Below are 22,359 nucleotides of genomic sequence, written 5' to 3' on the forward strand. Positions count from 1 at the left end.
AAGGCTGAGGGGTACTGCTTAGTTCCCTCTTGCGTGCTAAAAGTTCACGTCTTTTAGCACGCATAATGACCAAGTAGCAAAGTAAAATACGATAAAATAATAAAAAATCTTGAGTTACTAGTAAAATTCCTCAATTTGTAAGCTCTGGCGACAGATGTCAGTTGAGACTAAGCAGACATTTTGAGAGCCTGTCTCAAGAATGGTGGCAACAAAACCCCAAAATCCCCAAACTAATGACTCAAAACCTAAACAAATGCTTTCGCGGGGGCGGGGAAGCAACCACAGCTAGATGCTTTCTGGGAGCAGCAATCAGTAACTACATGACACTTGGTCTTATAAATCCCAACTTCTTCTGTGGTGTGGGAGAGCCTAACTAGACAATCACTTCATCTTTAAATCCTTGGCTCCCCTACAAAATGCAGAGTTTATGCAAGGTGGGTGATTTTGGAAGAGCAGAACCTTCCAGACTATGGCTTTAGTGATCAGAGGCACAGACAGGACCCCGTGACTGGGGACTAGACAGCTAGGTTTCGCCAGAGGACACAAGGACACTGTAGAACCCAAGTAAGTGAAGAGTTGAACACAGTTTATTTTATATGCTTAAATAATCAACTAGGTTAGCCAGCGTCTGCTTTTCTCATACATGTCATTTAGAGCTAGGTGTCTGTGGAGGTCGATTTCAAGTTAAGAGAGTGAACGAAGGAACCTCACCAAACCCAAAGAAAAATGCTCTATAAAACTCGGCAGCCCCGCTAAGCTAAAGGGACACTGCCCAGGATGGTTACTAGTGATTGGCTCGCTGAAAGGGGTCTACGTCTCAGAGCCAGTACACAAAACAGTGATCTTTTTTTCTTTTTTTTACAGTGCGCTTTGATCCTGTTTGTTTCCGGTCAGTCCATTTTTTTTTTTTTTTTTTTTAAATACCCACAACTGGGGCCTCTTGTGAGCACCATCCACCTCTACAGTGGCAAGCATTTCCCCCCTGTAAGCACTAACAGCGCCCCTCCCCCCACCCCAAGCAAACTACTGTATAGTTTTTTTTTTTCTTCCATTTTTGGTCATTTCATTGAAAAATTGGCAATAGCAATAAATATTAGATGAAGGGCTTTGTGTTTACAGATAAAATCTCCCATGTTGCAGGAGACTGTAGTGTTTGCAAAATTGGAAAAGGTTTAATCAAAATAAGGTGATATGCATGCATCAAAATATTAGTATTCTGAAGAAAAAAAAATTTTTTTCACAGAACTACAGAATTCCTCGTTTGGGGAATTATTTAAATTTGCAGCAGATTGTTTTTAAAGATTTGCATTTTCTTTTTTAAAATCAGGCTAGCAGTCTTGCGTATACAAACATCATAACTAATATACAAGAGTCAGTGAAAGAGTCCCCTGCACACGCCGGATCCCCATTCTTGTCCAGGGTGAAGTCACTTGGGATGCCCGTCGCTGGATGTGTTTGTGATATCTTTGTGTTCTGTGAGGCAGGCGCCTTATAATTCTTTATTGTAGTTTCTTCTGTTAGAATTTACAGTGTTACTATTTACAGCAAAACTATTGATTTTTTATTATTATTTTTCTTAAAAAAAAAAAAAAACAATGTTTATACCCTGACAGTTAGTTTGGGTCCAAGAAAAATAAGGCGAGCTGTTGTGGATTTAGTAATTTTAGTGTGTCTTCTTGATTTGATCGTTCCAGTTTCTGCTGTCCTTCCTCCTGGTGGCACAGGTGTGTCTGTCTGTCTGTCTTCTTGGAAAAGGACACCAGATTACTTGAGACTGAGTCTGAACAACATGGCTTCTTGTATCTTACAGTGCACTTGCTCAGTGGGCGAATGTCAGCGCCAGGAATGAAAAGTGAGTTTCCATGCTCTGTAAATTGGCTCATGCTAAATTTAAAAAAAAAAAAAAAAAGTGATTTTCTTTTTTCTTCTGCTTTTTTAAAAAAATCATGTCATTGATGTGTGGAAGCAGCAGATCCAGACCCCGTTCTTGGTAGATATTTTCCTTCCTGCTGATCTTTAGTAAGTTTCTCAATACTGTCAGTACAAATACGCCGTCCTGTGGAAAGAGAGTCAAACGGGAGGCAGTGAGTTTCGTTTTCATTGTCTGTTTTTAAAAAAATTTTATTTTAGTTTTCTGGAGATAGGGTTTCATGTAGCCTAGGTTGGCCTTAAAGTTGCTGCGTAACCTCGAATTCTTGATCACCCTGCCTCCGCCACGGTAACTCTGGTTTGTGGTGCGAGGGTCTAAAACCTGGGCTTCCCGCACTCCAGGCAAGTATTTTATAAGCCAACTGAGACACACGCTTCACCTTATTGTCATATATCAAGGACAGCCTGCCAATGGCTTCCTCGCTGTTCATGGTCAAGGACTCAGAGACTGACTGATCCAGTCCCTGTCCTGGTGACAGGAAAGTACCTCAGGGGACTCTCCGAAATCAGTGCTGCTGGCTAGGTGACACTCTGAGCATCACACAACCTTTCTGAGCTTGTGGCTTTCAAGGCTGAGTTGGGAATATCCTGTCTCTGAAACTGGGGTAATTCGGGGCTCCTTGGCTCCTCAGGGGCTGTTTGTTGCCCCAAGAAGACAAGTTCCCCCCCATCTCCCTGATTCATAGAAGAGTCTTTGCTGCCTTCTCCTCCTCCTCAGAGAGACGCTGACAGAATGGAATTCCAGCTCCAGCAAGGATTATAAGAAAAGAAAACAAAATAAAACCTGTTCAGTCGCCAGATCTCTTCTGAAGCTCACAGAGAGCCTTTAGAATCCCAGTTTACACCAGGGGCAGAGACTGGAGCGTCCCAATGACCTTGAGGTTCATTCAGACAGGTTTCTTCCTCTTAATGGATGGATCGCCCAGGTCACCTCACCCTGTGTAAACACCCTGGCACAGCTGGGCTCCTGTTATGGGTCTAACTGCTTTCTTTCCTTCCTTCTTTCTTTTTTCGTACGTGTTTACAAATGACCTCCCAGCCCCGGTCACCAGTGACCAGAGCCAAGAACACCAAAGTACCCACTCCTCTGAGATTTCAACACTTGTCTCCCTCCAAGGAAGGAAAGTGACTCACTTAAGCAGATCCAATTACAGAGGGTGGGCAAACCCTGCCCATCAGGATTTTCACACCTTGGTTGCTGTCTTTAAATGCTAATCTTCCAGGCATCCGGCTGTTTAGGTGGCTCAAAAATCATGGTCACCTTCTTCATTCAGGGCAATTCCCAGCAAGAATTATTATCTAAACTTTCCCTCAACTCTCCCAACTTCCTTGGGATGTGAGATTTTAACCCACTTCTTCTATGACAAGTTTAATTAAGGTCTAGCAAGTTTCTATAAACACAAGACAGAATGGGTAAACTCTCACCCATTTCCCTACGTTTTCTAATAACCAAGCTCACTTCCCAAGTTAATTTTGTATTATAAAACAAAACAAAGCCTGTCTCTTCTAAATGGAAGCCAGTATTGTCTTTCTAGACAGAGTGGGTGGTTTTTACAGCTTTTAAAGATTGGTTTAATTATACCCTGTCCTTCTATATAGTGCTATTTTAAAAAAGCAGTAGACATCCCTCAAATCTTTCTTGTTCAAAGGTAGCCAGAATGTAGGTCCCAACCCCATGGGTTTAGCAGTGCTAGTGGGACAAAACATTTCCTACCAAGATCAGCATTGCCCAGAGAGGACAAGGACCTTAGCTAAGCAACTGCTAGGAAACCACCTGAGGAGAGAGCGCCCTCTGGTGGACGGGATGCTGTGGACAGGCCACAAGGATGACATTTCGGAAAAGCAATCTGGAACTCTGTGAGCATAGCTAATAGGAAGGACTTAAGGCACCTTGGAAGGAGGAGTGTGCCTGTGGGCTAGGCATAAGCCTTCGGAAGGGATCCACAGCCATTCCTATGGTTATTTATTTTCCCTTTAAGAAACAGTTAATGGATACATATAGAACACAGCTTCAGGTTGAGTATGGGCTCAGGTGCAGACCTGAGAGTCCATTTAGAGGCCTACGGAGACTCAGGTTTGTTTTTTCGTTTTGTTTTGAGCCTGGTGCACAACGGAGGACTTATCTCCCCATGTCTTCATGTCTTCTACTGACTTCATGTTCTCTCTCGATTCTCAAAACATGGCTGTGTGACAGGATTTAATAAGCCCCAGTGTCCAGTCCACGCCCACAGGGGCCAGGGTTGAAAACATCAACCACTCCCACCCCAACTCTTTAGTTAGTTCTAGCGTTCGATCAAGCCAAAATGTCAACGATGGGTCCTGGGAGCATGCTCCCCAAGTTTAAGGTGTACATAGACATCTGAGGTGACCTACCATATGGCTTCTGGTTTTATAGATCAAGGATATGCCTAGACATTAGTTTCTCAGACTCTGATGCTACTAGAACCACTGTTTGCCTCTGGTCCTACCTGATATGTGGTGGTTTGAATATGCTCAACCCAGGGAGTGGCACTATTGGGAGGTGTGGCCTTGTTGGAGGAAGTGTGTCACTGTGGGGGTGGGGTTTGAGACCCTCCTCCTAACCATGTGAGAGCCAGTCTTCTCTTGTTTGCCTTTGGAAAAAGAGGAGGAACTCTCAGCTTCTCCGGCACCCTGCCTGGAAGCTGCCGTGCTTCCCGCCTTGATGATAATGGACTGAACCTCTGAACCTGTGAGCCAGCCCCCAATGAAATGTTGTCTTTACAAGAGTTACCTTGGTTATGGTCTCTGTTCATAGTAGTAAAAACCCTAATTAAGACAACACAGGATAGCAAATTATCTTTTGTTGCTCCGGAATCTGTATGTAGACACCCTTCTCTAATTAACTCTTATGGAATTCCTCTCTGTTCTGCAAGCTCCTTTTCAATTCCATCTCCTTGAAAGTGCAGGCCCAAGACTCTAAAGAGGCAGATCCCCCTTTGTACATCACCTTTCCCCTGCTGGACTCCTTGGGGTCTTGCTGTGCATACAGGGAACTCTGCCCTGTTGTTCCATTGCCGTTCCTCCTCTCTCCTCCCTCTCCCATCCCCTTCCCTTCACTTTATCGTATGGCTAAGAATGTTTCCTTTTTGGGTTATGTTTTTATTTAGCATGTCTGTGCATGCACATGTGCCCACCACAACATATGTATGGAGGTCAGAGGACAACTTGTGGCAGTTGGTTCTGTCTTTGTACCATGTGGGTCCTGAGGCTTGAACTCAGGTTGTTGGGTGTCTTAGTTACTTTGAAATTGCTGTGCTGAGACACAGTGGCCAATGCAATTTATGAGAGAGAGAGAGAGAGAGAGAGAGAGAGAGAGAGAGAGAGAGAGAGAGAGAGAGAGAGAGAGCGCAAGCATGCAGAATGGTGAGGGCTCTTGAAACCTCAAAGCCCCCCACTGACACACTTCCTCCAACAAGGCCACACCTCCTAGTCCTTCCCAAACCTTTCAGTTAACTGTGGAACCAAGTATTCAAATATGAGCCTATGGGGCTATTCTCATTCAAACCACTCTATCAGGCTCGGTGGCAAGCCCTGTTACCTGTGGAGCCATCTTGCTGGCCTGATTTCTTTCTATTTGTTTATTATTTAATGTATATTAATGTATATTAGTACACTGTCACTGACACACCAGAAGAGGGCATCAGATCCCATTACAGATGGTTGTGAGCCGCCATGTGGTTGCTGGGAATTGAATCAGGTACCTCTAGAAGAGCAGTCAGTGCTCTTAACAATCTCTTTACTCCCCACCCCCTGATTTCTTTTTAAAAAGTAGTAATTTTAGATTTTGTATCAATATACAAAGTTTTATACCAATGAGAACCTTAAACCTGCATCAATATACAATAGTCTGCGTCAATGTGAGAAAATATAACCTTAAGGCTGTATCAAAATATAAAGATCTCTATCAATGTAAGATTGGCTAGAAAATGCTTTAAGAATAAATGTAATGATCTATCCCTATTTGTCTAATTTCTTATAATATTACTCTATCCCACCCCACCTTTTTTTTAGCCCCCTTCCTTAAGAAAGAAGAATAGAGCAGAGGAAAGAAAAGACAGAGAGCTTAGACTAAGGGGTTTCTATTCGATTTCCTCCCTGTCCAAAACTATAATTATTTGTGAATTATCCCTTAAAATGACAACAAAGCTAGAATTCACAAAATGACCAAACCCATCCAAGGTCGGAGAGGAGAGGCCCTGAAGTTACAATTTCCCCAAACTGTGTCCTCACCCCAGATTAGCTTTCTGATTGTATCTGCATCATAAAGGTACTAATGTGAAATCCAGAAAACAAAACAAAAAAAAAAACAAAACGACAAAAGCAAAGTCCAAACAAACATAAACAGCATACTATTTAACTTCTAGAAAGACTGTATAATTGGCCTCCTAATTGTGTGTATGGAATTCCAATTTAACTTAGATATGGAGACAGCTCCACGCCCCTTACCCCCACCCCCAGACAGGGTTTCTCTGTGCAGCCTTGTCTGTCTTGATGCTCGACTCTTAAGGATCTGGGCACAGTCCTTGGGATTTGTTGCTCATCTGTCTTCCCAAAATGATGTATATGGCAAATGTTTGTCACAGGGAGCCTCAAGGTGAGAGAGGGGCAGATTTAATTCACGCTTGCATGCACTTCTGCAGATGCCAAACATATGGAGAATGTTTATAGATGAGACTTAATGTGCATATGCGTGTATGTGTGTGTAAATACATATACATGTGTAGGTACACATGTTTACATATATACACATAAACATCTGCATTTAAATAAAGACATAGCAGGATTTATCTCATTTCGTCTCCCAGTGAGATTTCAGTAAAGGATAAAGGGAAGGTGGTAATCAACTTATTCAGAGAACCCAGAAACTTCTCAAGACTTTTAAGTCTAGCTGCTGACATAAGTGTACGTCTCACCTGGACTGACGTCACCGTCACTAGTGGGTTTTCTTCTCCACATTCCGGATTTCCTTCTTTGTTTTCACCTTATAGCCTTCTCCCTGCTGAAGGAGAGCACACATTACATGTTTGCAGGGGAAGGGTTGGAAAGCAGTTTCCCACACTGGTCCCCGGAGGCTGGACAAGGAAGGAGAAGTTGGTGAGAACACCAGGCCACGCTGCACCCTCAGACACAGATGACAGTGGCTTTGGCTTCACAGACCAGCCCCCCCCCCCCCAGCATGCAACAGCACTTTCAAGGTAACTACAGCATAACATGACTTCACAACAACACGGAGGGTTAATGATTTCAAAGAACAGCCAGCCTGTTTCCTAAGGTGGAAGAAATTGTCAACTACACCCACAAGACCCTTGAGCCCCAACTGGTAATGACACCCATTAGTCATAATTGATGAATTTTGTAGGCCAGTGCAGCTGTAGCTAGTCTGCCATGGTATGACAGGGACTTCCCAAATAAACACGGAACCAGAACCAAATGCCATGGGATGGCCCGATGTCTTCTCTGTAATTAGTTTACGGAACTACCATCTCTTCTCCATCCTGCTCTGAGACAGCACCAGCTTCTACAGATTGGGGCTGTCTTCTCTAATTACCAGGTCCACACTCTGACAGTAGGTCACTTCACGTTTAGTTTTTACTCTAACACAAGGCGCAGAGGTCTTTTTCCCGTTCCCACGTGGTCCTCAGAAGTTTTCAGTTTGCTTTATTTATTTAGTACATAGTATTTAGTGCTTTCTACCTTTACATAGGATAAAGATTTAAGAAACACCAAAGAATAAACTACGTTCAGAGCTGAGTTGAGTTCCATGTTAGTGCATTGGACACGGGGAGGCACAAAGCATGACGTAACAATGGAGTTTAGATCTCCCTACAGGATGTGACGGGCATAGCAACCACATAGACCTCATGTGGAGACTGACCCAAACTCTCTGCCACCCTAATATTGTCCTCCCTAAGACTGGCATGCAACTAAAGGCCATGTGTGGACCCCTTCAAGCAGGTTGTTGATGGTCAAGGATTCTACCTCCTCGTTCTCCTTCCAATAAATAAACTTTTGCCTCTGTAGTCATTCTAGCGATAGTAAGTATGTAACATTCAGGTGTGCTGTGAAGAAAAGTGGTTGGACTCCATAGAGTGCCTATTAGAAGAAGCCAAGACAACACCCGAAGCTTCCACGCTGCAGCAGCCGCTCCCTTAGCAGGGCTTCCCAGGGGAAATCACAGGAAGTTCTACCCTCTACTTTCTCCCTGGCAACCGGTCTACATTACCACATCATCCTGCTTCCTCTCTTGTGGGCCAATCCGTCTTATTACTTTCCGAGTGATCTGTTGGAAGCAACACAGAGAAGTAGGGACTAGTCTGTGTCGAGAGGGGGCGCTCTAACCTATATGTACAACGGCATTTCTCATGCAGGGCATTTCAACTCTAGGAGAAGCACAAAAATCTCACTGGCAATTACTTTTCTAGTGATGAGGTTGCCTTCTTCATTGGTGAATTGCTCTTCTGTGACAGATTCACCAGGGATGGTTTTGGCTTCCTCTCCCTAAAGGATGCAGCATAGAGATTGGCAACATGAGAGAGGAGAGCACGGGCGGGTACCGATCCAGGTCCACAGCACACCCCACAGCAAAACACACATCTGTTTCCCTCGCCAGCGAAAGACAAGACTGACATTGGTTGGTTAGTGAAGAGCTGATAAACTTCGGTCTTACACCTCAGGCATGTATTCAGACAGGTGTGGTAGAGACCGAAACAAATTTCAAGAAGACAAAGACGTAGTTACTGATGGATAAGCCAAAAGTCTTAATCGGTTGGAACAAATATTAGTCAGCGATTAATGGTAAGAACAGGTGAACTCAAACAAAACTCTTGGTCATCAGTCACACCATAGCTTAAGAGATTTCATGGAGCAAGGTCTAATTTGAGAAGAGGCAGTTTCTGAGTTGGGAAAAGATACTTAAAAAAATCATTCACTAAGGGTAATACGTATTTGGAAAAAGATCATGAAAAGGGTTCAGGGTAGAGAAAGTCTCCTTTGTGGGGTGCGGGATAGGGAGGCTGAGGTTGTCAAGTATTTAACTGAGAAGAGCTGATGTGGTGTCCGACCATCCCCGCACGCTACCGTGGGCCAGCAGGGTTGAAAGAGCGTCTTACATTTTTTGGTATCGATTCTGTTCTTAGTAGCTGCTCTCTCATTTCAAGTGGGAACTGCCAGCGGTCTTCTGAGCTCATTCTTAGTCCTGCTCCTGTGTAGTTTCGGTTGACCAGATGAAGAGGGAAAGCAGACTGGAGAGATCTTACATCCCAGCTTTGAAATCTGCAGCAATTGCTCGGTGGGGGAGCTATTCCTGTTCCCTACAGTTTCATCTATTGTCAAGAATGCCATTTTATTTTAAAGATAAAGGCGGCTCCAGGGCCAAAGGAAGGCCACACAGGGTTTTTACTGCAGGTGAAGAATGAATGAATGGATTTTTTCTGAGGCCATTCTTCTGTGTTTGGCTTAGTGAATGGTACACAGGGAAGGACGATAGGAGGCTCTAGCAAGACAGAAATTCATTTACTGTGCTCTAAGCATGCCCTTCGCGGGAAGATGCTAATTTTTTATTTTTTAAAAGAACATTGGAAATGAATGGGGGAAGTAGAAGGTATGGATGTAAGAAAAAGATATGCTTAAAAAAAGAAAGAAAAATATATGTATAAGTGTATCGTTGACTTAGATGAATACCTCCAGAAGAACCAAAGGCCTGTTTATCCATCAATAATGATACTGCCTCTTGTGCATTTCCAGAAGGTGAGCCTTTTGTCTCATTACTGAAAATGCACAATACACAAGTCAAAGAGGCTGATGGCTCTCTTTAAGACCAAAACAAACTAAGTATGTAGCTCCTCACTACACTAGAGGGGAGGATTGTGTTGGAGGCCAGTAAAGATTTATAGAATAGGTTTTCTGAAAATCTATGCCTCTACCTCTCTGTCAATTATGCTGGAGTTTAAAGGTTCTCAGCAAGAAGACTCTGAACCCTTTAGGAGAGAGAGCAATAGCTAAGTAGTTTTGAAGGTTCATGAAGACTACTTTCACATAAACTAAGTTCCTTCTCCACTTAGTCTTAGACAAGAGTATTTCTGGCACCGTTCCCCTATCTGAAGAGACATCATGGTGCATGTGGTTTTGTGTGTGTGTGTGTGTGGGGGGGTCTTCATCTCTGGCAATCTCTTGAAGGACCACACCATGAAACTTCCTTTTGCACATCTTTGAGAGGCATGACTCTTTGTCTTCCTAGACTTCTCTGAATATAGGAAGGGCATTAAGGACATTCTAAGGAGTGTTGGTTTGTTACCAGTATGTAATAAAATGTGAATTTCCCAAACTAGAATGAATATATTTTGCAAGAAGCCATAACCTGTCTTGTATGCACTGTTTGTAAACTATACTGGTTACTTTTATATCCACTTGACACAAGCTATAGTCATCTGAGAGGAGGAAGACTCAACAGAGAAATTGCTTCCACGGGACTGAGTTGTAGGGAAGACTGTAGAGAAATTTCTTAATTAGTAATTGATGTAGAAGGGCTCAGTTAGTGTGGGTGGTGACACCTGGGCTGGTGGTCCTGGGTTCTACAGAAAAGCAGGGTAAGCAAGTCAGTAAGCAGCACCCCTCCATGGCCTCTGCATCAGCTACCGACTCCAGGTTCCTGCTCTGACTTCCTGCAGTCATACACTGCTACCTGAAAGTGTAAGCCAAATAAACTCTTTCCTTCCTAAGTTGCTTTTGATCACAATGTTTCATCATAGTAATAGGAACCCTGACTGAGACATAAACTCTAAGAGACCTGTCACGTACAGACGTGTGTGCATGTGTGTATGAATGAGGCATGTGTTGGGATACTCTGACATTCCTGAGAGAGAAGTAATACATAGTTTTATATAATTTTTGAATTCCTTGGTTTTGGGGAAGCATACATGTGAACTCCTTAGAATCCAGCAAAAATGTTGAAAAAAATCAAAACAATGCATTTGCATAGTTGTATAGTTTAGATAATAACCAATCTTAGTCTGGCTGTGAGGACTTGCTAAGCACAGATCTCTGCACCCTAAGCTCTGGTAGGCATTTGAGACTGTGATTATCAAACTATATACAAGGAAATGGGTGCACAGATAAAAGTTCACTTAAAAATGAAAGCATCCATGTGATCGGATAGGAAGAGATCAATCATTTAGTCAACTGGTCGACCTGGCAAGTGGAGCTGCTCACACTGGGGCATGGCATCCTGAATACAGTGCTTCCTATGGACATGCTCACCAGCCAAAGCTTCCGGGTAAGGACAGGTCAGCCCTGAATGGCTTCCAGTGTTGACACAAGGGCCTGGGGGCTGCTTATGGCCCACAGTGTAATAGGCTGCTGGGGTCCTGTCCTGTTCAACCTCTGGGTAGCAGGTTGGTTCTCAGCATTGCAGCATAATGCTACCCTCTCGTGTGTCACAGGGGAAGTCTGAGGGATCAAATGCCTGACTTGGTTTAGCAAAGAATCCTCTTGTATGTCTTCTGGGGGGGGGCGCGGCAGGAAAGCCCTTCACTGCCAAGCTAAGGACCGAGTTCTGCTCCCAGAGCTGTTGTTGCCTTGAAAACCTGTCAGTTCATCTCCAGGTATCATTCTAGGTGGTATCTGGGTAGTACAGTGGTTTATGCCAATGACCTTTTAGGTCAGAGTAGCCGCATTTCAGGATTTTGACAGTGATGATCCTCTTATGTCTGCCACATACTGCCTCTATCCCTGGACCCTCACACATAGACTAAGGAGGCTGGATTCTTCTAGTCTACCTCTATAGTTACAGCAGTTATAAGAATAAATAACTAGAAAGCATCCTACGCATGTCAATTTTGTTGTGCTGTGGTGTCCTGTAACAATTAGGACTATTTAGCTTATAGTTTCTCTGTCATAGCAAAAGAAATCCCTCAAAGCTTCTCTAGGATTTTACTCTTAGGATGACGCTCTCCCCAGCCACAGGACCACTGTCTGAGGTTACCGCTCTCTCTCTAAAATGAACCCACCTTCAAGGAGTGGGCATTTGGGTAGAATATATATTTCTGTCTCACAAAGCCTACATATATATATGTGGCCTTCTGGTTTATTTTAGGTATTTCAGCACACTAAAAATGCATGTATATATTATATATATATCACTATTCATACATTAAGCTTCAATACACATGTAAATGATTTAGAGACAGACTTGCTAATGTGCATGTAGAAGGTTAGGGGAGCAAGAGAATCTTCATTGGCTCAGCGGCATGGCTGTTTTCTTCTGGGGCCTCTTTTTTTCTCCTTCCCTCTGGCTTTGTGGAGTTTGTGTAACTGCATTTCTAGTAGAGTTTGGTCAGCGCTTAAAGGGTTGACCACTGTAGAACATTGGGGCGAAGCCACAGAAGGCTGCCACACATTAGGCGGGAAAAGCAGGTCGGCTCATGGTATGTACAACGTGCTTTCTCTGGGTCTTTCACTAATCACCATTCATGGGAGCGTGAGCAACAGGACCAGAGAACCCTGAGGCCCTGCTATGCCGGCTGAGGGCATTTGAGCCGTGACCGGCTGTGAGGACTTTATAGACAGCAAACCACACGCTTGACGATACACTATGGATGTCCCTAAATCGGCCCGCCCATTAGGATTTCCTCAGGAGTGACTCAGGGTGTGGCCAGCACCCGGGGTGCTCACTCATGGCTGAGCTGGGGGGGAAGAGTTCAAAAATGTAGAAAGTCACTTTATCTCGAATGTTTTTAGAACCTTTGAAAAGTTGTATCTGAGCAGATCTGACGGTTTTCCTGCCCTCCCTTCTTTTGTCTCCCCTTCATGTAAAACGTGAAGCAGGATTAAGAAATGGAGGAAGCCTAACCCTGGAGCGTCTCAGCCCTCGCTGAGTCTTCTGACATCGTGGTTGTGTAGTCTAATACAGTGTTCATTGCGCCCTCCTCCCTCTCTCTCTTTCCAGAAGTCGTGGGTGGAGTGACTCTCCCTCAGCATGGCTCACCCTTGGCGTGCTGTGCACTGTGAGCGGCTGGTCATGTAGGAGGTGCTGCAGACCCACTGTGTTCTCAGCTGTGCAGGATGAAGGCGGAATTTTCATTTCTAGCAAAAACTGGTCCCAAGACTTAAAACTTCACTTTCACTTTGGGTTTGTGTCAAGGATCACCAGTGCCTGTTCTCTGGGGTTTCCTTTTGACCTGCTCCAGGTCGCGCACATTCGCATGCCTAAGTTCCTAGAATTCTCAGGCACCGCTTGACAATGAGGAGACGGTTTTCCATCCCGAATCCAGGCAGCGGGAGCCTGTGGCGTTTCTCTCTCTTCCACGTTAGATTCTAAGGTATCGACTGAACAGTTTCCCCTGTGCACTCTCACCAAGATGAAACGCTTGCTTTCTGAGAGAGGCGGGACACAAGTGCCAAGAGCTCACAGATGGAATCCTGCGTGGAACATGCACTAACACACAACGAGCCTTTCTTTCAGGTAGTTCTTTTCCAAGCCTTCAAAGTGTGCAAAGAAACAGCCAGCCAGCTGGTTATTAGACATGCTGAACTTCCCAGGGCTCACTAAAGGCTTCTAGACACAGCAGCATCCCACCACCCTCTAGCTGCTGGTACCTTTATAATCACGCGCCGTCGTATGACCCGGGTAGTAACCCTCCGCTCCTCCTCTGAGCCTGAATCACTCTCACTGTTTCTCAAGTCCTGATAAACGCATTTTTAAACTATAATTTTATCATCAATATTAAAAACAAAAGATACTCTGAGAAGGCAAATTAAAAAAGAATTACATTTACTTATTCCTCGCCCCCCTCCCCCAAGAAATAGCATGATATATGTTTAAGAGAATCCTGTGAGTTGAGTGAAAGAAAATGTCTTAGCAAGATTTAGGCTACACTTGTACATGTATGTGTATGTGTGTGAGACTGGGTATGTCTCTGAATGTTCATGGATGCGTGTGTGTGTGCATATGACTAGGTGTGCCTCTGTGTCCATGCACATGAACGGACATACGTGTGTGGTGTCTGTGTCCACAGTTAAAGAATAAAGTAATCAGCAACGTGGTGGTGGCACATGTCTTTAATCCTAGGACTTGGAAGGCAGAGGCAGGCGTATCTCTGAGTTCGAGGCCAGCCTGGTGTACAGAACAAGTAAGTTCAGGACAGCCAAAGCCACACAGAGAAACCCTGTCTTGAGAGAGAGAGAGAAAAAAAAAAAAAAACCCTAAATGAGGTTTTTGAATTATTGTTTCTACTAGTTTTAAATCGGCCTTTGTGTGACTTGAATGTATGACCTTGTAATTTAGGCCTATTACACTTGCTTTTTACAGAGAGAGGCACATGTGATTTTTAGAGAATTCCGGCTCAATTTGTTAACTATATCAGAAGTGATTTTGGAGGTTGACACTGGCACTTGTCAGTTCCAGGAGATGAGGGCTCAGTAAGAGCTTGCACTGGTGAGGGAGGGAGGAAGGACTCTGAGCACGTGAGGACTTTTGTAAAGACTTGGGACGAAAAGGCAGTGGAAAACAGAACATTGCTGGGACCGTAGAATTTAAGTTCAAGGCTAGCCTGGGCGTGTGTGTGTGTGTGTGTGTGTGTGTGTGTGTGTTTGTGTGTATCCCAGACACAGCTCAGTGGTAGAAAATCTGCATCTGTCAGACTTAATAGTTCATTCCCCAGGTCTGAGCGGAGACTGAGAAATGAAGAGAAACAGAGCCAGTAATTCTGTCATGAATGCAGGGGTCTGAAAAAAACTAAAGAGTGGCAAACAATTTATAATTCCAGTGGAGAAATTCGGTAAATATTCTTTGTCATGCTATTTAATTGCAATGCTAGGGTTATGCAAATGAATGTAAGTCATGGAGCTAGGAACTGTGTAGTTAATACCAGTAGGAAAAGGTATGGCTGTATGTGCTTGCAGGGGGCGAGGGATGGGGGGATTAGAGAAATCATGATGGAGAGGAGAGATAGCCATTCGGTAAGACCGGACTGAGCAGGTAACACACTAGGGCATATCGGTTACCAGCAGTCCACTGGCGTGTAGTTGAAGTGTTCAGAGTAATGGTAATCCCAACTTTATATGAAGTTCCATTGGAGCACATGGCTACCAAGGTAAATACCTGCTGGTGTCTATGCAAGAAACAGAACTTAAAAATCACACTCCCTATAGTAGTTGTCAAATTTCACAAAAAAGGACAGTACATAACAGAAAAGGAAAAAAAAAAAAACATTTAAGGGACAAATTAGAGAAACAGGCAAAGGTAGGAGGAATTCATATTCACAAAGGCACAGAACTACTCGGGACGATTCCAGGATGAACAGGCTAGCGGAGGTGGGAAGAGGGAGATCTGAATTACTCATACAGAGATTTGTAAGCGGGAAGAGTCTGAAGCATGACACCTTAGAGCAAACACTAATGAAGGGCATAACTGCCCATCAGACAGGTGACCCTGGCAAGACTCCCAGAGCAGCCTTCACATACAGAGGCGGCTGGTGGGGCCCGTGTTGCTGTGCCTTTTCTCTCCCTGGAGACGCAATCTGCTTAGCCTTAGAAGGAAGAGAGCGGTGGAGAACCTTGGGCTTCCTTTAAGAGAATTCTCTAGAAACTGGTAAAGGGTCAAGCTTTGGGAGAATGTGAGGGGTTCCCCCCCTCCCCAAAGCGGTCCTGGCTTTGGGAGGAGAGAGGAGAGCAGGGCTTTACCTTGTAACAGCAGGTGGTCATCCGAGTAAATGCTTCGCCCGGGCTTTTGACCTGCTTTTTCAGGGGACAAAAAGGGGTCTGTTGTCTGAAGAGGGTATCAGATAGCCTTGTCTGTTCCTACTGTAGACTGGGCCACTGAAGACATGCCTGAGGCATCTTGGGATTTCCTGTGAAATCAAGCTCGCATCCCTCAGAAGCTGGGACGGCAAGTGGGCTTTCATGGCCGGGAAGCCATTATGCAGGGGGTAACTAACTGACAAGTTTGGTTTCGGTTGCTAGTGAACCTGGCTGAGTTCTGTTCAGGCTTGTAACTATTTCTTTCAGCCCTCTACTTTCCTACACGAAAGTGGCTCTCCGGTGATCCAGGGCCATACACCCATTCACTCAAAACCAGAGAGTGTCACATGTCTGTGCTGGTTTCTTATAGTTCTTTTTTTTTTTTTTCTTCAGGATAAACATTCCTAGGTAAAGAAGTGTTATTGCTTGTCTCCTCCCTCCCTTTTTGGGTAGATTTGTCTTAAAAAGGACATATTTAGCTGTTTGGCATTTTAAAAGACAAGATTCTTGCCCAAACAAATCTTTCTTAAATATACTGAGAGAGAAGTCAAAAGCAAAACTCAACACTGAAAGCCGTACCTGCTGAGGAGAAAGTTAAAAAATAAGGGGGTGGGGTGGGGTGTGGAAATCAGGCTTAAAAAAAATATCATTTCAATGATAAGTATTGATGTCAAGGATCAGGTCATTTGCATAAAGAATGTTCTATTGAAGTTTCATTTCCTCTCAGTTTCCCTTCTAATAATCTAGAAAGGGACCAAAAGAGTATAAAGAGGAGGAGATTGGTAAATGATTTGGTGATTGACAGTCATTAGCTTCTGAGTGCCTTGGCTTATTTATTTATTTATTTGGGGGGAAGCTTTATAAAATACTGTTTCTTCTCTAAATGCTGGTCTTGAGCGCTCTAGGAGTGTCTCAGGGCACATTACAAAAGCTTTGAGTCAAAGACAGAAGACTGCATTTACTGCGTAGCTGATAGAAAGTCAGAAGCATAAAGACAACACTTAAACCAGAGGAAAGTAGAAAAGCTGGGTGTGGTGGTGCACACCTCTAATGTTGGCACCAAAGAGGCAGGTAGATCTCTTGAGTTTGAGGCCAGCCTGGTCTACATGGTGACCACCTTTATCAAAAAGCAGAAACAACTCGCTTTAATTGTCTTTCAGCGGTGAGAGAAAATTTCACTTTAAATACTTTAACAACTCAAAACAGTAAAATAAAAGAATAAAAAAAAGTCTCTATTGGGTTTTATCACAAGGTCTACTTGCTGATGATCCACCTGAGATATTAAGAAAGGATGTTTCTAAATACAGACTTCTGCCTGCCTTTGAGCCCCCTTATTCATTGCACCTGTTCAAGTTTTCAAACACGCTGAGACATCAGACCCTACAGGACAGCATAGATGGGTTGAATATTCCAGTCTTTAGACACCACTGAAGAACCAGACTGTGTGACAATCTTCCTTCTCCCCTAAGAACAAAGGCTGGGTTTGGGATCCCAGAACCTCAATTCCAGACAGAATTAGTACTGGGCCAGAAAAACTAGTTACTTAATGTTTCTTTGTTTCTTTTTGTCCTCAGCCATGGCTGGGGATACTTTTATGCCCGCTATGACAGAGGGCGGTAACCCAGAGCATACATCTTCCCCAGGGCTTTCTTTAGCGGCTGCATCCAGCGCATCATTACTTAGTGATCCTAAAGCAGACCAGAGATGCACATGATATAACAAGAGCATGTTGTCTGCAGAGAAGACATACCTTAGGCTCTGACCTGGGGGACCCCTCTTCTTCCTGGAGGTTGAGCCTGGCTTTGCCGTCAGCCGTAGTCCTGGTCATCTTTTTCATGCCAACAGGCACACAGGGTTTAGGTGCATCTTCTATGACAAGCTTGCTGGTTTCTTCTAGAGATTTCTGGTAGGCAGTGAGGGGTGACACTGGTTCCTCGGCACGACCACATCCATGTGTTTTTGGTTTCAAGTTCTCCTTGATGCTCTGTTTCCCTACGTCGTTTTGGGATTCTGGGAAGTAGGGCTTTGCCTTTGCTTCTGGAATGACTTCTGCATGGTTTCCGTTGGCTTCGAACTTCCCAGGTTCTCCCGTGAGGTATGAGGTAATGGAATCCCGAGCCTGGTCAGAGCTGTAAAAGAGACAATATGCAAATTCACAATGGCAATGTGTGGCTGCACATGGCTTCAGAATTCGGCTTCAATATCTATGTCGCTGAACTACTTCCAAAGGCGTAAAATAGAAATGAGGAAAATGGTAGGTAGATTAAAATGTGAGGGTTTAAAGGCACAGGTGGGCCAGCAACGTGTTTCTAGGCATCCCTGACACCCCAGCCTCCAAGATAGCTAAATGGATTGTCACTTCAAAAAAAAAAAAAAAAAAAAAATGGAGCTGGAGGGGTGACTGGATGTTGTCCTCTTCTAGAGGTTCTGAGTTCAAGTCCCAGCAACCATATGATGGTTTACAATGGTCTATAATGGGATTTGATGCCCTCTGCTGGTGTGAAAACAGACAGCAGTCACATACATAAAAATCAGTAAACCTTTAAAATAAATGTCTCCCCTCCCTGGTCAAATTTTACACCTTCAAAAGGAAATGTGGGTGGATATATAGTTCCAATCTTCCTGATTTCAAAGGGCAGGGTGTGAACAATATTGTGTCACTAATTACAGACAAAACAAGCACTTCCTGAGGAGGAAAAATACCAATACAAAGAAACTGCACGGAATCTGTATTCTTGGGAATTCGGAACTTGAATTCTTTGTAGGTTTTCATCCGTGTAGATACCCCCGACACTTTCTTAAAACCATGACGCTTTTTGTGAACCTTCTTTATCCGTTCCAGCCCTCAACTACCTTCAGCAGCCAGAGGGGCTTCTGTCACTGAAGGGACTCCTTCCCTAAGTGTGCCGAGCCTTTTCTTTTCTAGTGACTTTTAATATATTTTGTACTAGTTTTAACACAAACCATTTGCCTAATCTTGTAGCTCACATGTCATTTTTAATATCATGCTGACTGCCGGGAAAAGGCATCGATTAGAGCATTATCTTTTATGTTAATGTGGAAGGTGGACCTGAACACACGCTTGTCCTGTGTGTGAGCAGACGATCAACTACTGTAGGAATCAAAGGACACAGCACGCTTTTCCTACTCCATACTGCTTTACTCTAGGAGTGTGGCTGTATAAAATCCCTGGAGGTCACTGTTATTTTCTTAAATCTAGGACTAGGAAGACTCCATATAGTTTGTGTATGTTCGAGGGCAGGGTCTTTTTGGCAGTATAACAGCAGCAAGGCTCTTCTAGACTGATATCTATCTCCTGATGAGCAGCCATAAACTCTGTCATCCTATCCGGACACAGGAATTGGGGCCACGATGTTCTTTTCTCTCTGCAGGAACTGCTTTGGTAGCCGATAGAGACAAGTTATTGATGCCTTTGTTTCTTCCTAACCTCTGCCAAGTCTCTATCTCGGAGTTGTGACTGGAAGAAAAAGTTGACCAGTAAAATGGAAATATGTGGCTAGGAAATTATACTCCTGGTCTTGTATCATCACCAGGTGCCACTGGAAGTAGAGGTATATATTATATTTTGTAGTCTGATGTGTGAGGGGAAAACTACGACCTCTTATCTCTAGAGGCTGTCTACCTTAGTCACATGGAGGGGAGAGACACTATTTCTTGTTCGGTCTACAAACCTCCTTGAGGGAAGGAGTGTTTGTTATAAAGATTATTAAAACGACCTTCTTAGAACCTAAGAAATCACCCAAGTCACAAAGTGACTCCCTTCTGGTGGTGGAGGTGTGTCCCATGTCCAGGGTCCCTCAACTTATTATCTGGAGCAGGGTTAGCACAAAAAAAAAAAGCTAAATAAATGCGCATCGACAGAATTACTGTAGTCATACGCCAGTGGCTAGCATGTCTCTGTGTCAAAAGCCTGTGTATAGAGAACGGGAAGAGCCGGGAAGGCATGGTGGCTCGTGCTTTTATTCCAGCACCCAGGGGACAGGCAAGTGGGTGCCAGCCTGGTCTACAGAGCAAGTTCCAGAACAGCCAAGACAACGAAGAGGGAGCCATTACTTTGGAGAATTATGGCTGAATTTAAATTCGCTTTTCTCTAGGGATTGTAGCACACAGAACCAATCTTCATAGAGAGAGCGTATTCCCAAATTCATCTCATCATTTAGAAAATGGGTCGCTGCTAAAACGCACCTGCTTACAGTGGAAGGGCAGAACACCCTCTTTTTTTTTAATGTGTATTTCCTGAGACACGGCCATACCTGTCATCCAGACGGTCCAGTAACCCACCAGTTACTCTTCGTGCTTGCGCTGGCGACTCCAGGCTTCCGCTTGACGCCTCCTTCTGCCAACCTGCAAGTGAAGACATTACCAGTCCTGCTCGCTGAGCACGGTTAAGCATAGCCTGCCCCTCGTCTTCTGCCATCTCCTCAGCCTCTACTTCTTCAAGTTGAATGTCCTCAAACAGAGATTTGACCTTGTCTTCTGTCCTCTCCTCATCAGGACCAGATTTTCCTTCCTCCTGCTGTTCAGAGCTCATGCCTACTTTTCTAGTCTGCGCTCTCAGTGGCTCAGCCTGCGGACCGTCGTTTGGGACCCCGAGCACACTTGCCCGGCACTGAGCACACTCGCTCTGGCACAGGTCCTTCAACTGGCTCTCATCTACGTCCAGTGGGTCGGCCGTTTCTGTTACCGAATCGTCCATTTTGCTGTCTTCTAAAGAAGTGTCTTCGGCAGTAACCACTGGTGGTCCACCTGCTGGATGTTCTATGTTTCCCTGGGAAGGCATCAGCCCGTCACTCAGTCTACTGGGGGTCCTAAAGGGAGACTCTATGCTAGAGAGATCACTAAAATGGTCATCTTGCTGGGAAGGGGTGGGTGGTGTGCAGTACAACCCCATGGGGGTCTCCAGCTCCACTTGAAAGGAAGGGTGACCTATGGAAGACAGTACATAGTCTTTGGACTGACTGCAATGAACTAGACACATCGAACACAAACACATGGAAAAACTCAAATTATATCAGGTATGACAATGTATGATGGATTACAGAGTGATGTTCACCGTTTCATGGTTTAGTTCCGTTACATGTCATTGAATGAAATAAAACAATGGCATCCTATCAGTTTTAATACAGTAATGTAACTATGCAGATGAAACTAATTCAGTTATAAAATTAGTAGTCACATCTAGAAGCCACGTGGCTCCAGACTAATACAACTTTCTCATTTTTCCATGCAAAAAAATGCACACTGCGGCAGATGGAACACAGCAAGCTGGAAGAAGCCATTTCTGTAATTAATTACCTCTTGCTTAGGTTAAAAACTACATATGAGTAACATAATCCAACTCTAATTATTTACGTGTTTACATGAAATTTATGAAGGAGAGAAGGAATGAATTCACACTCCGGGAAAAAAAATGATGACTGGACTTTTAAGAGTTACGGTAATGTTGGCTAGAGATTTTAAAAAGATGTTAGGAAGTTAAGGGACCCCGTGTGTTTCAGGCACCGTGATGGCGCAGCGATAAGGGAGTCACAGTGCACACAAAGGTCCTGGTGAAGCTGGTGATGGGAAATCTACTTAGAATCATGAAGCAAATAAAGAGGAAAACAATGGTACACAGTGGAGACAGGAGGAGGGCATAAGGGAAGAGCATCTGGGATTCAAAACAGGGCTGTGCTAGCCTACTCAGAAGGGCAGAAGGGAGCCAGCCTCTGAGGCTAAGCTCTCTCCACTGTCTACAGCAGTGGGAAAGTCAACAGTGATCTGGTCATGGTGAGGAAAGGAAGCTTCCCAAAATCTCAGCAGAGTGGAGAGACATTTAAATGCAGCAAGGCATTTCTTAATTCACTGGTCTACAAAACCCAAGACTAGGTTTTTTTCCCAGTAGTTCAAGGCAAACAGCTGTTGTAAGTTCAAGTTGCTATGGGTTAGTAGACACCTACTGGCTACAGCTGCCTATAAATGAGCCTCTCCTTGGAATGTGGCTCTGATGTATAGTTTGCATAAGTAAAGCTTATTTTGAGTCTAAGTTTCCCCCAGAAAATGTAATCAAAGGAACATACAATATTGAGATACAGTAACAGAAAGCCATGGCGAGCTTATTCTAAATGATATTCCAAATTTACAACGTTAAAAGAAAATGAACCAGAAATACCACACTTATGATTTCTTTTCCCAATAAAGAGTAGAGGAATCTCTAGCTGTAACTTGCCAGGGATTCACAATCTTCCCTATTTATCTAATAAAAATGGATTTTCTTCCCCCCAACATACAGCCTCCCATGTAAGACAGGGCTCACAAGAGCATGTTGTGTTCCAAGGTTCCACGGTATTAATGTTGTGAGGATTACAGACACACTTCACCTTTAGGAAATGGGCACTTTCTAAGATTCTGTAAACTTTTCTGATGAAACACATATAGAACTTAATAAGTTCTTGGCTCTTGTTCATCTAAGTTTATCAGTTATATATGGAAAAAGATCCTTGTATTTCTTGACCTCTAAATTAACAGGAAAAAATATCCCTGGCTATTCTTGTTCTTGGCACATGTCATTTTCCATCTAGCCCTCACTGTGGGGATGGATTCCCTCTTGTGAAGCAAGACAGGACAAGTTTCAAAAGCATGGTTGTCTTCTGTTCTGTTTTTTTTTTTTTTTTC

General features: G+C 43.9%; 1 protein-coding gene across 5 annotated transcripts in view; it reads right to left on the reverse strand.

The window, feature by feature from the left end:
• Positions 1-571: 571 nt before the first annotated feature.
• The window catches only part of ANK3 (ankyrin 3), a gene marked incomplete at its 5' end in the record, with an annotated part of 441,504 nt that continues 419,716 nt past the window's right edge, over positions 572-22,359 (reverse strand). For 2 of the 5 annotated variants that reach the window (XM_080938021.1, XM_080938017.1), the window contains 4 exons: positions 572-2,056; positions 6,864-6,949; positions 17,435-17,813; positions 19,959-20,049. In XM_080938021.1, coding sequence (XP_080794147.1) covers positions 6,884-6,949; positions 17,435-17,813; positions 19,959-20,049 — 536 coding nt within the window. In that variant the 3' untranslated portion in view covers positions 572-2,056; positions 6,864-6,883. Of the gene's footprint in view, positions 2,057-6,863; positions 6,950-8,173; positions 8,231-8,364; positions 8,449-13,542; positions 13,630-15,627; positions 15,682-17,434; positions 17,814-19,958; positions 20,632-22,359 lie in introns of all 5 variants that reach the window. The other 3 variants (XM_080938019.1, XM_080938018.1, XM_080938020.1) reach the window with 3 other exon arrangements.

Source organism: Micromys minutus (genome assembly GCF_963924665.1).
Source record: "Micromys minutus genome assembly, chromosome: 25".
Taxonomy (NCBI): Eukaryota; Metazoa; Chordata; class Mammalia; order Rodentia; family Muridae; genus Micromys; species Micromys minutus.